Source organism: Motacilla alba, chromosome 3, assembly GCF_015832195.1.
Source record: "Motacilla alba alba isolate MOTALB_02 chromosome 3, Motacilla_alba_V1.0_pri, whole genome shotgun sequence".
Lineage (NCBI taxonomy): Eukaryota > Metazoa > Chordata > Aves > Passeriformes > Motacillidae > Motacilla > Motacilla alba.
This window is the reverse complement of record NC_052018.1, coordinates 24,396,000-24,413,320: the sequence shown is the minus strand read 5'-3', so window position 1 is coordinate 24,413,320 and position 17,321 is coordinate 24,396,000. Positions and strand designations below refer to the sequence as shown.

At 39.1% G+C, this 17,321-nt stretch overlaps 1 protein-coding gene across 6 annotated transcripts in view; it reads right to left on the bottom strand.

The window, feature by feature from the left end:
* LOC119699896 (muscular LMNA interacting protein) overlaps positions 1–17,321 on the bottom strand; it is a 103,443-nt gene that overhangs the window by 16,202 nt on the left and 69,920 nt on the right. For 5 of the 6 annotated variants that reach the window (XM_038133946.1, XM_038133947.1, XM_038133950.1 and 2 more), the window contains 2 exons: positions 15,996–16,040; positions 10,093–10,218 (listed from right to left, as the gene is read on the bottom strand). In XM_038133946.1, coding sequence (XP_037989874.1) covers positions 10,093–10,218; positions 15,996–16,040 — 171 coding nt within the window. The remainder of the gene's footprint in view (positions 1–10,092; positions 10,219–15,995; positions 16,041–17,321) is intronic. The other variant, XM_038133948.1, reaches the window with a different exon arrangement.

Here is a 17,321-nt window from a genome sequence, read left to right as displayed (position 1 = left end):
ACAGAAGTACACCGAAGAAATGCCAGGGTGCTACCATCAGCAGCTTCTCCTACTGGAAATAGGACAGAAAGGTTCTCAAACTTGCCAAACTGCCCAGGCCAGAAATGGTGACAAAGTAATCAACTTTTTTTCTCTTTCATTGGAGAGCTGTCTCCAGAGAAACGGGTAGCTGAGGTCATTCTAGGTGGTGCCAGACTTAGGACACCTCCATGTTAAGGGCATGTTCTTGGGTCTTCTGTTGAGCCTAAGATACCTTTAAGTTCTGTTGCTAATACAGTGGCTTTTGAAATAAAGCAATTGATTATGTTTAGAAAGCTATGATCTTTCTAAAAAGTGTTTCAAGAGAAACACCTTTCTTTAAAGATGAGCTGAGCAGGGGCTATAGACACGTTTTCTGAAGGCATTATCAAACCAAGTCAAAAGTGATAGAAACCTAAAATACGATATCATTAAAATAAATCATTAAGCCCAAGAAATGCTATAAAAATTATATACAAAGAAGACACAGCAATGTTAATCATCAATATTTTCCCAACGAGGAGGTCCAATTTGTAGCTCAGCACTAATGAACGGACTTGTTTACCTCTGGTAACTTTTCCTACACCAAAGCAATTTTTCTGGGTCACAGATAGTAGATTGATCAACCACAATACACCTACACAGGTGTATTAAATTTAAATACATTTAAATACCAAAGTTCAAAAGAGAGAAAGAAACTGTCTTCTAGAAAATAAAAGCTGTTGGGATGATGTCTGGGAGAAAAGTGCTTTTCCATGGCAACCTTGAAGGGCTGCTGTATTCACAGAATGTCATTTCCCACTATGCTACTATTAATCAAATACAAACTCCAATGAGTAGGAGATTGGATGATAAAGTAAACACCACAGATTTCATTTAAAAAATAATAAAGACTCCCTTTAAATATTCTGCTTACCTATGAGCCTGGAGACCTGCAAGTGATTATGAAAAGTTGAGACTTTCGGCATGACTGCATTTAGTGGTTTCAAGAAAATTCCATTTAGACCATTTAGGAAAAAAATTAAATTGGCTTGAGCACAAAGTTGGACATTAAAGAGAATTTGTCCTCTGCTACTGTTATAAGTAATGCCTGACCAGACAGAAATGGTAATTTTTTTAACATTTCTCACAATGCTTGTGAAAAGGCAGTTCCCTCCAATCCATTTTCAAAGGCTGTGCTGCTAAATATTTAACAAACAGGGAGATTTTCACAGGGGTGTTCATAAATCGTGTATTCAACCCTTGTTGACAGAAAGAAAAGTTTGAAAGGCACTGGGGACATAGAGACTGAGGGAGGTACACTCATTCATTTCTTGCCTCTTTGCTTGAGCAGGTCATTCCTTTCTCCTTCAAAAAATAGCTAATTTTCTAAAAGCAAGTGGCTTTTGTCCTGAGAGGTATTTACATCTATTGTGCCTCGTATAAAATGCAGAATCTTAGAACAGCACAGATTGGAAGGGACCAGCTTTTTGAGGGAAATAGAGCCTAGGTGAGATTACCTAGCACCCTGTCCAAACATATCTTGAAAACCACCTGTGGTGGGGATTTTAAACATCCCTACAGAGGTTGTTCCAGTGATTGGTTCCTCTCACAAAAAAAAAAAAAAAAATCTTTTGTAAAACAAATTAATTCCCTTCTAGTGCTAGTTGAACCTATTGTACCTTGTCTTCTCCATGTGGCTCCATAAGAAGAGAAAGCCTCTGTCCTCTCCATGACTATTTTTTAAGTACTGGAATATTGTGAGGAGGTCCTCCCCAAGCCTTCCCTTCTCCAGGAAGAAAAGACCTAACTCGTTCAGTCTTTCCTCATAGGGCAGGTTCTCCTTCTCAGTCCTTTAATCACATCTGTGGCCCTTCTTTTGACTCTTACCAGCCTGTCTGCATCTTTTTTGAACTGTGGGGACCAGAATTGGACACAGTATCCCAGGTGCAGGGTTGTGCTTTTCCACCCTACACATTTCTCCCTTAAAGACTGGAGGGATTCCCATCAGAACCATGTTTTGGAGTAAACCACAGAGCTCCACATTTCCTCTGACTCTCCATCACTGCAAGACTTGTATGTTGTTCCTTTTTCCTGAGTTATTTTGTTGCAATCAAAAGGGAAAGGAGCTTTCTTAATAATAAAACTCTTAAATCATGTAATTATTCAAGTCTGAGGAGTTTAAATAAGAGCAGCAGCACCTGGTGGCTGGGCAATAGAGTGCGGAAGGAGAGGACAAGAGAGATAACAAGGCAAGTAAGAACAGAATCAGCTCAATGAAGTGTACTACATTTTTATTTCAGAAGTAGCCTGTGCACAAATGTATGGAGAGAGACACAATGCCTTGGTTCCCACTGCCTTCATCTATCAAATCTTAAAACCACATTTTGAAATTGTTTGGGACACGTTATGTATTTCATCACTTCAAACAGTTATAATCCACAAAAACTGCCTGGTTTATCTTTCAGCTTGATCTCTGCAATTTCATCACCTATGGACATTCAGGTACTTCAAAAAATCCAATCTGGCATCAAGTCAAGCCTAAACAACACCACAGTGCCCTTTCAATGAGCATTTCAAATCAATACAGCTCATATTATCTTATACCCCGAGCCAACAAATGACATGATCCTGGCTTTAGGTCCTCACCATATCCAGTCTTCATAATATAAGACATAGGTAAAAATTTTGGTTGTTTCCATTTCCCATTTCTGAGGGAACACTGGTTTAATGTAATTTTTTTAACAATGCAGGTGGAGAATAATTTAATTCACTGTGCCCTCCTGTCCCTTTTCAATACTGCATTTTTAACACATTAAAATGGTTATAAGAATTTATACCATCAGGTTTTGCCCTCTAGTGGAAGGTGAAGCAAGACACAACATGTGATTAGATTATCATTCATAGATTGACCCTATGGGCACTGACCACACGTTTACTGGGTGGCTGGAGAGACAGTGAGTGAGTCACTGCATGTTATTCCTTATCTTAAAGAATAAGAAGTGGAAAGGGGAAAATCCAGGGAACTAACAGAGAAAATAGTTCAGGTTTAGTAGAGTACAGAAAGAAATCCCCATGCTGTTGGGATGTTGTTTACAGAATGGGTCTAACTGTTTGAAATGTCAACACTTTATCCTGCATCTGCTGTGCTATGTTTTCTGCTACTGCAAGTATTTATGACAATAAATTGAATAATTTCTTTTAAAAAACATTATTACCTTAGACTTTAGTTGGGTGGTACAGCAAATAATAGGCAAATATCATTAGGAATTTCATCAGAATATAATGACTCAAATGTTAAATATTGATTATGAGAAAAAAAATCAAAGTTAATCTTCCTTTGTTTATCAATGAATGTTAATATTACAGACCAAACCAGAAACTTAAAAATTCTAACTGATGAATATTTGCTTTTGGGGTGAAAACAACTCTGTTTGTATTAAAATAGACCAGTATTGACATTTGATTATTCTGTTTGCCAAAGAACGGCTGAGAAGATATACCAAAAAATTACACTTTCTTAGCTCCCTTCAGACATCTTTTTCCTGACTTATTCACTTTACTATTCAAATTTCTGAGGTTTTAGCATTGTTTTCATTAGCAACAGCAAATACCCATTTTCATTATAAAGAAATGGTTTTATTGGTCATATAAACTATTTTTTTGTTCATGTGAATGCCTACAATGAACCAGGAACTTGTCCAAAATATTTGATTGTAAAATCTTATCTGCCTAAGTAAATATGTGATCACAGTTCAGTACAAATTTAAACAGAACTTTTGTTCTTTCAAACCAGTCTCTCAGATGGGAAAAGGTGTTTTTGTTCAGGTTGTCTCAAAGACAGAATGGTAGGTTGATTTTAGTTCTAGTTTGAATTCTGGTTCATCCTCAGAAGTAGGTAAAATGGTAAATGCTGTAAATCCCACAGGATGGAGGGGCCAATATCAAACACTATGGACATTGCCTATTAACCCAAGCTATGCTTCTAGTATGGAGAGAGAAAGGCATTTCCAGGTATTTCTTTAGAGTCTGACAGCTGATCAACATGTATCCTCTGCAGAGATTACACATTTTTCCAAAGCAGTCTTGACTCTCAGTCAAGCGTGCCTGAAACTAGTGACACATATTTCAACCTTCCCCTGAAGAGAAAACCAGGACACAGCCGAAAGAAACAGCACCCAATGCTGACATTTCAACCTCTTGCATCCCAAACAAAGTACACTGTACAGCTCAGAGTGGGACAGTCTCTCCTGGAAACAAGGTTGGATCATTTGCAGCCAGATTATGTGCTAGAAAAAGAGGAAGTAGAAGAGATCCATCTGATAGGTTTCAAACAGCATCTTTTATGAACTTCCACAACTGATGCTTTTCTAGGGCAGGGGCTCTCTTGAGGTACTGTAAATACCTTGCATCAGCTGCTCAATCAAAAACATTTCAATTTAGGCTTAGGACACATTTTTCACCTTACAAAGCTCATTAGCTAGCCCTGTTACCCACACACCCACACACCTTGGACTACAGAGATTTTTGTCCAACTTCTCCAATGCTGTTTCAAAGATAAAAATGTCAGCAATAACATAATTCACTTTGCACTGCCAAGAGAAAACTGCTTGTCAGGATGAAAGATAGAGCCACTGGAAAAGTCTGTATTTCTTTCACATTAGTCTCCCTTTGCTCAATCACCAAGGAAAAAATAAATACCCCATTACTTTAGTGAGGGGAAATGTTAAAACTAATCTGAGCATGAGGGATGAAATAGATTACTACTGCTTTAGAGAATAAATAGTTTGAATGAAAAGTGGTGGGAGCCTGTCCTAGCTGGTCTAGAGAAAGCCAGACCCAACACAAGCTGTGTCAAGGAAAGAAAAGCTGTAATATCTCCAGGGAAGTTGGACACATAGGCTCATCTGAGATATATCTCCCATAGCTCTTGCCAACACTGAATCCTAGTGACTCAGCTGAATTCTGCCTAGAATTAAAAGGATAACAGCCTACACAGATCTTGAATCACACTATACTTGATGCTTGCCTTATTGTACAAAAAGTTGTGTCTGTAAGGGCTATAAGGATTCTCATGAGCATCACACATAACAGAAGAGAAGTGGCTGAAAGTCCAGGGTTTGGACAATCGGTGAGGGAGATGGAGGGAGGACACAAAGGGGACTTAGTTGGAGGGATCAATTTAATTGGATACAGAGGGTCCAGGACACAATCTCCTATGAAAGAAAAGTAAACAGAAGCAAATTAATGGGTGCAAAAAAAGCAGTTTGGGCAGAAAGCAAATTGCTTGTCTTGCACCATTTTATGTCTCATAGATCTTGATGGTTAACCAGGAAAGGTACTGAACTTTCATGCCAATACAATTGATCCACACTAAACATTTTCATTGGCATGAAAGTGCACACACAAAAACCTGCAGTAGATGTCCCATTAAACCACTTATACTTTGACTGGGGTCCAGCGCATCTCAACTGGTGATCAAGCAATAGAAAAGAAAATCCCTAAAGGTTCTTGTGCTAGGATAAAATGATCATGTGTGGGGGATTTAAAAAACAGGAACAAAAGTGATGTAAAAGCAGTGTCTGAAAGATACAAAAGACAGCTGTATCTGTAGATGAGCAGGAGCACTCCAGGGTTTTTAGCAAGACTCCAACAAGACTTTTGAGACATTTAAGTTTAAACCAGTGAAGGTGCAAATACAGTATTTTTTGCTGCTCTAAGTTGTCAGTAGTTAATAGTGTTTCTGGTTAAGAAAACCCAATATGCATGCTCTTTTTTGCACCAAAAGATAAAATTCTTTTTAAAAAGAGATTTTCAAAATAATTGGGATAGAGTCAAGGAGGCACACCCAGGTTTTGGCACACATCTTGCACTTAGATTTTGTCAAGGCTGTTGACACAATACATCCTGGATTCTCACTTAGTTGGCTGGCTGTCAAGACCAGCAACTCCACTGTGCTGTGCCTTTGAGCCAAAGAACCAGAAAATTTGTGACAAGAGCTGTGATTAGTTCCAGCAGAAGCTAATGCATCGCCCACCAAAAGAGTGAGCATGAGTAAACAGGATCAGAGCCGGCAGCAGCTCAGCCACTTCACACCAGCCTTGCCTCCTGCCGTGCCTCTTCAAAGGCACCAGTCCTGCTCCTATTAATGCCAAACCTTTGCAAACTGGCCACACAGGTTCACGCCAAATGTAGCTAATATATCTTTAGTTCATCCTTATCGTTCTTTTTCCATTGCCCGAAGTAATTTATTTTTTAAATGACAAAGGGGTCTGTAAACATAATAAATATTTGCAAGCACACGAATTGTCTAACATTCCTTATGAGTCATAATATATAATTATGTAGCAAAATGCTTAACTTTCCTCCAAAAAAAAAGTTATTTCCCCAATTTCAAATTAAAATCTTCATAAAGCTGTCATATCAGCACTGTTACAGATTTATTTCCAGTTCCAGTGTATTTCATGGTTCTTTTTTGAACAAAGAGGAACATACGTAGAAAATTCCTGGAGTACTACTGAAATGTACTAAATATACTAAGAGGAAAAATATTCTTTCTCATGATGGGAAAAATACAATCTCCAGTAAAGGCATCTAAAAATGTAGGAAGCTTAATATCATTGGATTGGTACCTCAAAAACATTACACTCTGTCTATAAAAATTATTTGAGGGGTAGATATCCACTAGGTAACAGTAATACCAATTGGATAGGCCCTCAGGGAGAAAAAAAAAAAGAGAGAGAGAGAAAAGGTGGCAGCACATGCTAACATGAAATAAAAAAAAAGCAAAAATAAATTGGGGCTTTTCCTTGGTTTATAGATTTTATTGGCATATGAGTCTAAATCTATATACACTGTGCCCAGAACACAGATGATGAAAGATATCTGTGAGCTAAACACATCCTTTCCAGATGATCTTTGCTAATTTAGATTTTTTTTCTCTGTTAATTACTTTGGATTATCTGCATGACATCATCTACCTGTTAAAGGAAAAACTATTTCTTTCTAAAGGAAACTGACTTTCCCACATAGTGACATTTCTTAATGAAATGAAAAACAAACAAGCTACTCCCTGGCGTGCAGAACACACAGTGTGTTCAACAGAGGGATGTCAAGCTGAAGGTCAGCAGTTACAGCTGGCTGCATCATTATGTCTCAAACTGAATGTCACCCACATAGTCACCAGTGCTCAGTGTCACACTGAGAGGTTCGGCAGGGCAGGGAGGTACTGCAGAGGTCTAAGAAAAATCAAAAGAGATAAATTAATAACGCTGATGCCATCTGGAATCATATCTAGTCTCTACCCTCCTCAAAGATGCAGTCTGAAAGGGTCTGTCCTTTCAAGATGGGCTACTTGAAGGAGAGGCAGCAACATTACCTAAAGAGGTTGTTGTTGGCAACGGTATTAGAAAGAAAGGAAAAGAAAACTCAGAGAGAGGAACAGAATAGAAATGTAAGAGCTGAACCACCCAGCATGACTGGGAAAATCTTCAAAGAAAACCAGGGAAAATCTGTAACAGTATGAGCACTTTGGTCCACAGCCACAATCAATGCCTCCTAAATTCTTATCTGAGGACAGATTAGCACCGACTCTTCCACAGAGAACAGAATGCCTAACTTCCAGTCTCCTAGTTTTAATTCCCAGCTCTTATATCTCATGCAAGCAGTAAATTTACCCAATTAGGGGGGAATATTGGTAGGAAGAACCCCCCCCCCCCTTTGGAAGTCAGCCACCGTACAGCCAAAAATGCTTTTACTGAGAGCAGGTGAAGGGGGAGAATGAGTCATTAGTCTTTACAGGCTAAAAAACCCACAGTTAGAGACAACCAGAGCAATTTTCAATCTGTTGTCTTGGCACCAAGCCCAGTTCCACAGTCAGTGCTGCAGCCCTCCTACAGGCACTAAAATCCCTCAGGAAAGTTTCACAGGTGCTGAAAGATTGTGAACATCCTCACTTGGGCATCCAAGTCCCTTCCACCCACAAGGGATATGATATCAGTACCATGAACCTGCTCTGGGAGGCAGGAGCTGAAATTAGGAGCATATGCTGTCTTGTTTGGCACTTCAGTGTTTTCCCTAGATCCACATGTTATTATACTATTAGTTGTTCTATGAGACCACAACAAGAATCATATAGCCATTTCTCAGACAAACAAAACCAGTTTCTGTTGAGTGAATCCATCTGAATACAAGTCATTACTTCTTTTTTCAGAACAAAGACGTCTTTATAAAGATCTTCTAAAATAACACATATTTTACAACAACTTGTAATATTACTTAGCTTAGGACAAAGATACCAATTTATCAGTACTATAAAGCATACAACATAATTCATTTACATAAAGGAAGCAAAACTGAACCTCTTAATTGTGAAATCACCTATTCCATCTATTAAAGACAACACAGTATTGTTAATTTTAATGTGTAGCTTTCATATATATAACTTTGCCTCCTGTTGTAACAACAATGGTAGACTTATTATGCTGTCAGTATTTCAGTAATATGTGCCACAAGTAATTTATAAAGTGTAAGTTGATTGGTTTCCACAGTTAGCTTCAAATGTCATAATGCTTCAAGCCCTGGCAATAACCCCAGGTTTCTATATGTCTGAAAAGAGGAAGCTGAATTAAATAATCCTTTGATCAGCAAAGCTATAACCAGCATAATCAGTGTCCATCCCTGATGAAAGGGAGGTCTGAACTGACCCTGCCTTTACAGGAAGGCTCTGCTGAGGTGGCCTAGGGCAAAAGCTCAATAGTAAAATACCCAGACAACTCTCTCGCTCTTTCATTCCAGGATAATGGCAGCACAGCACCTTGGAATCTGAAGGCTTCAGTAAGTTAAAGCTTGAATAACTCACTAGCAACTCACCTGAAGTCACTAAACTCAAATATTCACTGTCAACCTCAAAAGGTCAAAGTCAAACTAAAAATCACTATTTTTATTCATTTTTTCTTATATTTTATATAAACTCTACATTCTGTGGAAACCTTCTGATGCCACTCATATGTGTTGCTGGAACCCACTCATACCACAATTATTTTCCTCTGTACTGCTGCAGTACTCTTGAGGAGTTCTTGGATTTTTCTACATCAAATCAGAGCTATGGAGAGGAATGGAAAGAGCCAAAATTATATTCTTAATTAAGTTCTGTTTTAAAAGGAAGAAGAGAGGGCTGCCATTGCAAAAATGTCTAAGGTGAGTAGAGAGGCACAGGAGTAAGAGAAATTTGATTAGTAAGGTATTTTATTCACATTTTGTCTGACAAGAGGACTATTGGGTTCATTTTACTTCCCTCCAGATGGAAAATTTGGAACATACTGGATAGGTTAATAACAAACTCTTACAGGGACATTCAGATTGTGTATCATATTTAAGATTTTTTTTTTACAATAATGCACACAAACACAAATGCACAAGGAAAGGCTGTCACAGCCATTTATCTGGAGTTTCTCTGAGATAATGCCTCATACACATCAGCACAGTCAAAGATGTGTTTTTGCAAAGTGATCCTATGGCTTCATGCAGAGGGCTGTGGGAGAAAACAGCATCTTTGCTGCCTGACCATCACATGTGGTACAACTGTACCCTCAGTCTGTGGAGGGACGTGGATATGGACCTGGGGGAGCTATGCACTGGAAGTGAAACAGAAACACACTGGGGCTCCTCTGCAGTCTGCCTTGGAGAGGAAGTTGTGACCCTTGCCCAATCCTCGCTGTCATTTCTCTTCAGAGAGGATTCAGGTCTGGGCCCCAGATGAAGGAAGCACTTTCTAGTAGATATGATCCAGACATCTGTTTGACAGGGAAGTTCTTTTATACAATGTTTCTTACAGACGTCATGAAAAGGTCCTCTCTTCAACATGCAGGTGTTTACATCACCAAAAAAAAAAAAAGGCCCTGTAGAAAGCCCAGCTGTCCATCTCAGCTTAAAGACTTTCCTTTAGGAGCCAGGTGCCCCTTGGGGAATCATCTCACTTTGTGAAAGAAAAAAAAACATGAAGAGACTGGGGCAAAACAAGGATCTATGTTTATTCCTTCATCTTTAGGGAAAGTAGCTGAGGCTACAAAATCCTTCAGAGTGAGAGCTACTCACCTGCTCAATATTTTGATCACTGATTTCTTCAAGGTACTTTTTAAAAGGATTGGGTTGATAGGGCTCCTCCTTTTGCTGTGTACTCTTTCCTTTCACCAGCACAGGACGAATAACACCAGGTTTTGTCTTGACCCATAGCACACCCAGGAGAAAAGAGATGGAAGAAGAATCACATAAAACACCTTACCATTTACAGAATATTTGTTAGACAAGTCAATTCTGGTGGGGCTGTACTGACTATATTTTAAAAAAATTTTCTTAATTACCCATTTTACCACCAAAATTATTCAGGTGTCATGCTGCCTGGACTACTTCTAATACAGATAGTGGGGAAAAGTGCCAAGAGCTGCTTTTAGGCACAGAACTTCATCACTGGCATGTGTTTATTACTGACAGAAAATAGCTACAGAGCTGTCAGACCATGGTTTGTGGGTTTTGCTGTCTGTTTGTTTTTTTTTTTTTTTTTTTGGCTGTTCAGCTGCAGCTTGATAAGTTCAAGTCACACTTTATGCACAGCCACACATTTGCTTTCACACTGGGCTCCTCAAAACAGTAACTGTGAAGGAAGGAAGGACAACCTGTGATGCTGTTAACTTACACCCAGGCAGAAGCATGTTAGGAAAAGTCTTACTGGAATAATACCAGTGATTGCATGCTGGATTTTATAGAGTCACTGAATCATACAGGATGGAAAAGACCCTTACAATCACTGAGTCCACCCATAAACCTACTACTGCCAACTAAACCATGTACCTGAGCACTCCATCTACACATCTTTTAAATACCTGCAGAATATTATGTCCAATGAGTGGAAATTTTAAGACAGAGTACCAAAAGCGGAGACATACTATTGATTTCAGGTACTGTAAATGATACACATGTAGAATAGAATTTTTTTGATTGGAAAAGGCCTCTAAGATAATAGAGTCCCAACAATGACCTACCACTGCCAAGTCCACCAGTAAACTATATCACTAAAAGCCACATTTACACATCTTTTAAATCCTTCCAGGGATGGTGATTCAACCACTTCCCTGTGCAGCCTGAGGAAACTTTTCTTAATGTTCGGTAGAAACCTTCCCTGACATGACTTGAGGCCATTTCCTCTTATCACCACCTAGCTACAGTCTCCTTTCAGGCACTTGTAGACAGTGGTAAGGTCTCCTCTGACCTTTCTTTTCTCCAGGCTAAACACCCCCAGCTCCTTCAGCTGCTCCTCACAGGACTTAGGCTCCAGACCCTTCACCAGCTCCACTGCCCTTCCCTGGACTCACTCCAGCCCCTCAGTGTCTTTCTCACAGTGAGGGGCCCAGAACTGACCCAGCACTGGAGGTGTGGCCCCAGCAGTGCTGAGTGCAGGGGGACAATCACTGCCCTGGTCCTGATGGTCACACTATTGCTGATCCAGGCCAGGATGCCACCAGCCTTCCTGACCACCTGGGCACACTGCTGGCTCGCGCTCAGCTGCTGCTGACCAGCACCCCCAGGTCCTTTCCCACTGGGCCTCATTCCAGCCACTCTGCCTCAGCCTGTAGCTCTGCATGGGGTTGTTGTGACCCAAGGGCAGGACCCAGCACTTGGCCTTGTTGAACCTCATACATTTGGCCTCAGCCCATCTACCCAGCCTGTCCAGATCCCTCCGTACAGAACCCTCCTACCCAGAAGATAAACACCCAACTTGCAAACTGGCTGAGGGTGCATTAAATCCTCTCTTACAGATAATCAGTAAAGATACTAAGCAGAATGGGCTTCAATACTGAGCCTTGGGGAACACCCCTGGGACTAGCCACCGGCCAGATTTAACTCCATTCACCACCACTCTCTGAGCCTGGCCATCCAGCCAGTTCTTCTTTCCAGCTCCCTGTGAACTTCCCCTGGCTCAGGAAGCCCCTCTGTGCACCCCACTGGAGCGCTCCACTGCCAATCATGCCAGCACTAGAGCCACTAGACAGTATCTTTAAGAGTTCAGTTGGAAAAGTACAATTTTAGAGGATCTGATCAGCATGGATATGTGATACCCATCATTTCAGACAAATTGGATTATTTCACCAATAAAAAATTCCTTGGTTGTCAACCAGTCAACCAAAAAATTTGACTATTACCTTCTCAATTTAGTATATCTGTGATTTTTTTTTTAATTCTTACTGTAAAATCTGACAAGATGGATTGTGGCATAAACTCTAAATAGAGGCTAAGGGATAATTTTTAAATAGACATGTTCAGTGAGCCAAGAAAAGGAAGAAAAAGTAGACTTTCTCACTGGAATTTTAAAAATAGTCAAGTCTTCCAAGATCTGTCATTGAATTTAAACTTTTAAATGAGTAAGTTGTATTCTCTTCTGTTATGACTAACCCATAGAAAATAAGTGGTCTCTGTCACAACTGATGAAGGTAACAACAGGACTGCTGCTGAGCTCCTTCTGTGGTTGCAGCACAGAGGGGTAGCTTGCCCAGCTGGGACTGAGAAATCTAAGTTATCACAGCTCCCCATCCTCAATATCCAGCTGGGTATAAAAGTGCAGAGAAGAAACTTGATTCACTATTAGATTTATTTATAAAATAAATATGTATACTCAATAACACCCTGCTGTCTATTTATAAGAGCAATACACTTCATCAGTCAGTCTGGAAAAAGAGAAGTTTACTATGAAAGTAAGCTTAAAATGATGCAGCTGAGATTGCTGGACGTAGCGTGTAAACTGAGTCATGGATCACCTTAAAACAAGATCTGCAGGCATCCAGCAAGGACAAGGCAAACGGGATGTCCATTGGAGGGGAGGGTGCAGAGGGTATTTTGTGCTCTGCTTCTGGCCTGGGAAAGGACAGAGCCCAGGGTCTGAGGTGAAGGCAGCAGAGACAGGCATGAGCACAACACTCCCAGGCAGAGCAAGGCCCAGGGAGCAAAATATCTTCCCTTAGATTTGTGTTTTCTACTCTCCCTCTTCTCCACAGATTGTGGCCCTTTCATTTGTCTCATCAAGTAAGAAAAATATTCATCTGAAAGCAAAAAATCAGCCATGCAGTGATACTAATTTTTTTTAAAGAGTAGTAACTGTCAAGCTGGATGAAAAATATTTTCATTACAAAGATCTACTTTTTCAAAGATGTAGTGCCTATTTAATGAATTTCTAGTCTATATTTCATGACTATATCTTTGTAGGATTCACCAAAAGATACTTATTTTTCTATCAATATTTCCGAAAAGCATTTTTAAAATGTCTGGATTTCAACATAAAGGTAAATATAAATTTTAAAAGAAAGGTACAGTTGTTACCAAGTCCTTATTACACAGACAAAGGACACGTGGTCTTCTGGCACTCCTCCACACCATGTAACCCTGCAATCAAAAGCCCATTGTGGTACCTGAAATCATCAAGGATAAGCTACTCTCCTTTTGTAAGAAACCTCTTCCAAATGCCTGCTGTAGAAATGCTTTTAAGGAAGCATTTTCTAAGCAACATCATGTACTCAAATGTTGACTGAGTCATATGTTTATGTCTGACTCTGCTAACAGAGTGACAGATATCAGCCAGCAACCAGAATGCTAAACACTTTATTAGCACCCTGACAAACTACATAAAATCTTTGATCCAAAACTAAGAACCCAAACTCCTTCTTTGATGACAAATGTCACAGCTGACATACTGAGAAACAATATAAAACAAAGTTTTGCCAAGGAAACCATTGGTCTTCCTACAACAACATCAAAAAATGGTAAAGGCTGTTATGGTAGCACTGGGCTGCCATTGTATGTGCACAGAACTTTCAGCAAATTACACAGGGCCAAAGCACAAGTTCCAGAGCTGACCCATAATCAGTGATACTGACCCAGTGCCAGGGCATTCTCTGGCATGGGTTTGGCCCAGGTCAACAAGTGCACAATTAGAAATAATCTACAGGCTGGGCTGGGATACCTCTCTATGGGCAGCATGGACAGGCCCACCCTCCCTCAGGAACAGAAGGTATTTTGCATGAAAATGAGCCTTGCATAATATCTGTCTGAAAAGTCAGAAGACTGAATGTTGGCAGAGGTATGGTCATGTTCACCTCTAATTTTCTCCCCTGTTATTAAAATGCTGTTTGCCCCTGAGATCTTGCTGAAACTGGTGGGTCAGGTCCCACTTGCAACTCCATTCCATCAGTGACAGAACAAGGGAGATTTGCTTAAAACAGAAAGAGGGCAGGTTTAGATTAGGTATTAGGAAGAAATTATTTACTGTGAGAGTGGTGAGGCACTGGAACAGGTTGCCCAGAGAAGTTGTGGATGCCCCAGCCCTCGTCAGGTTGGATGGAGCTTTGAGCAATGTGCTCTAATCGAAGGTGTCCCTGTCCACAGCACCAGGGTTGTCACAAACAGAGTTCCTGAGAAATCTGCTTAGGAATCTGGGCTTTGAATTATGGACGCAGATCAGACAAAAAAGATTGTCTGGTAAGGTGACAAAGTTTGGTGGCAATACTAATTAGGGGACTAAAAATATTGGTGCAAAGAGTTACAGAGATCCTAAAAGACTGAGTAAATGAATAATAAAAGGCAGGTGAAACATAACTGAATTCAGCATTGACACATTTCACAGCAGAAAACTAAACTACATCCCAAATTTGCTCATGCTTATGCACCAGTGAGCTATTTAGCTGAGAAACCAGCTCTCACAACTCAGGAAATATATATTGACTTTATTGTGTATAGTTCTGTGCTAACATTGGCTTGCTGATCAATGCAAGTAGGAAGAAGTAAATAATGTACTGTAAACCGTTAAGAAATGAATAGAAATAGCAATAAAGCTCCTTATCACATCCTCATGTAAATAGAAAGTTCTATATTCAGAGCTATACAAGAGCAGTTTATGGTTTTAGTCTCCCAATCTCAGAAACAAATATCTGAAAAAGGTATAGAAAAGGGCAAGAAGGATCATCAGTGATATGGGATAGTATCCATACATTTCAAAGAGTGACCAAGCAATTTTTAATTTTCTACATGAAACAGACTTGACTAGTAGTGCTAGGTCTAGATATTTTTTGCAATACCTAGAAAAAATTTATATTATTTAGAAAGCAAATGAAGAAAAATTATTTGCTATTTCAGTACAAGAACTGAGGTCAAGTCATAGGTTTAAAACAAAGGACTAAAGTACTATTTTGCACCATGCATAATTTAAAAGTAAAGTCTATTTCTAGAGAATGTTATAAAGATCAAAATATAGCAAAATTCAAAAAGTAACCAGAAAAATCATGAAAGAAGATTTAGTCAAAAATTGCTAGGAGAGGAAATTGATTCAAGTAGTACCTAAGATTCCATTAGTTGAAATAAAAGGGAAAAATTCTCATCCAAATTTCCTTTTTTCCCTAAGCATCCATTAGTGATCACTGTCATTTGGGCAGCCTCCATGATTTCTCTTCTGACTCTTCTTCGGAAATTTTGGCTCCAACAAGATAAAATTGTGATCAGAGCTAAAATGAACATCTGATATATTATCTCCCCTTCTCACTTGATCTTACCCTTGCTTTTCTCTCATTGAAGCAGCTTTGACATAAAACAGAGTGTAAGAAGGAAATAGATGCTAGTATCTTTTTGCATTTAAACAAAACTGTACAAGTGGAATATTAAAAGAGTCCAAGAACCAGCAGCTGACTCTACTGCTGTTATGCACCTCAAGATTCAGCATGACTCTGTAGTTTGGCATTTGGCCCGTGGGTTTACAAGTAGTGTCAGGATTTACAGCTACTTAAAACAGGTGTGTATTCAGCACAGAAAAAAACCCAATACAGCTCTGGAGAAGCAATGCAGCTTTGTAAAAAGATATTGATTAGAGTTTTTTTCAAAGGACTAAGAAAGCAAATAATTAATAAAATTTTGTGCTTGTGCAAATTTTGTAAAACAGTGTATCACAGCTGTGTTCTACATACCAGCTGACTCTCAGTTACTATAGGCACCGATTTGTAAAGGTTGGCCTGCAAAAAAGATGAATACATACAGCATTACATGCAATATCTTTGTGATTGCAATGATGACAGAAAAAAATTCAGATACAGCACTAGGCTTAACTTAGCTATATAAGCTTTTCCCACTGACACAGCGGTATGAAAGAATATAAAGCATTCTCACTTCCAGTTTATTTCTATATCTAGTCAAATGCCTTTTAAGATTTTAGGAATTCTTTTTTTCAAGTGCAACAAAATTTCCATTTTTCATCTTGATCTAATCTTGAAATTTAAATCTTATTTTTCTGAGCCTGCCATTGTCTGTTAATTTGCAGCATCAGTGTTATCAACATTATGAATAGTACTGGGTTGAGTACCTTCTCAACCTTTTCTCACTTTATAGTAGGAGAACCAGAACAATCCTACTTAAGCATACATGTCAGGAACATGGACATTCATTATTCCAGTTAATCATGAGAAATTCCTATCTAGAGAATCATTCTATTGTTATTAAAAATCAGCAGTATCATCCCTAAAGTCAACAGAGATGCATTATTATTAAATGGTGAATAGAATCACATCAAACTCCATACAGTTTTAAATGTCATTAAATTACAACTGTAGTACTTAGTTATCAGCTGGTATAAACTGAAGTTACTTTTCATACTTTTTATACACTCACTTGCTGTTTGTACAATCATTAACAACCTTTAAAGGTTCTGAAGTTCATGGGAATATAAAAGGTAGTTGAGGCCAAGGCAAATCTATGACATTTTAATTGTTAAATGGCAGGCTATTTCAACATACTTTCATAATCTACTTCTCTGTATAACCTAATGAAGTAATTAGCAATATTACCATGCATACATACATATACTTTTACATGTGATGGTTATAAATAATACTTTAGCATTATTCATAAACAAATTTAAGTTCCTCTTTCAACCAAAAATGCCTTCAAAGCAACATTTTGACAAGCATCTCAGCATTAGATATCGTAAATACAAAAAGAAGATAACTCTATGGAAAACCATTTCTATGTGTCCTTTCTCTAATGGCCAGAGGACAAACCACCACCTGGATTATTAACTGGGCAGAAATAGCCTTTTTATATCCTACTAAGGAAGCAGAGTGAGAGAGCAGGAAAGAGCTGCAATGCACCTATGCTATTAAAGACACCTGATCTATCCCTCAGGAGACCCTGCTGCAGAGTACAGCAGTGGCAGAGCACAGGAGAGCCTGGACCCATCAAGCTCAGGCACCACAGCCCAGCCTGGGGACCCCTAGTCGTCTCCTGACACACAAAAAATT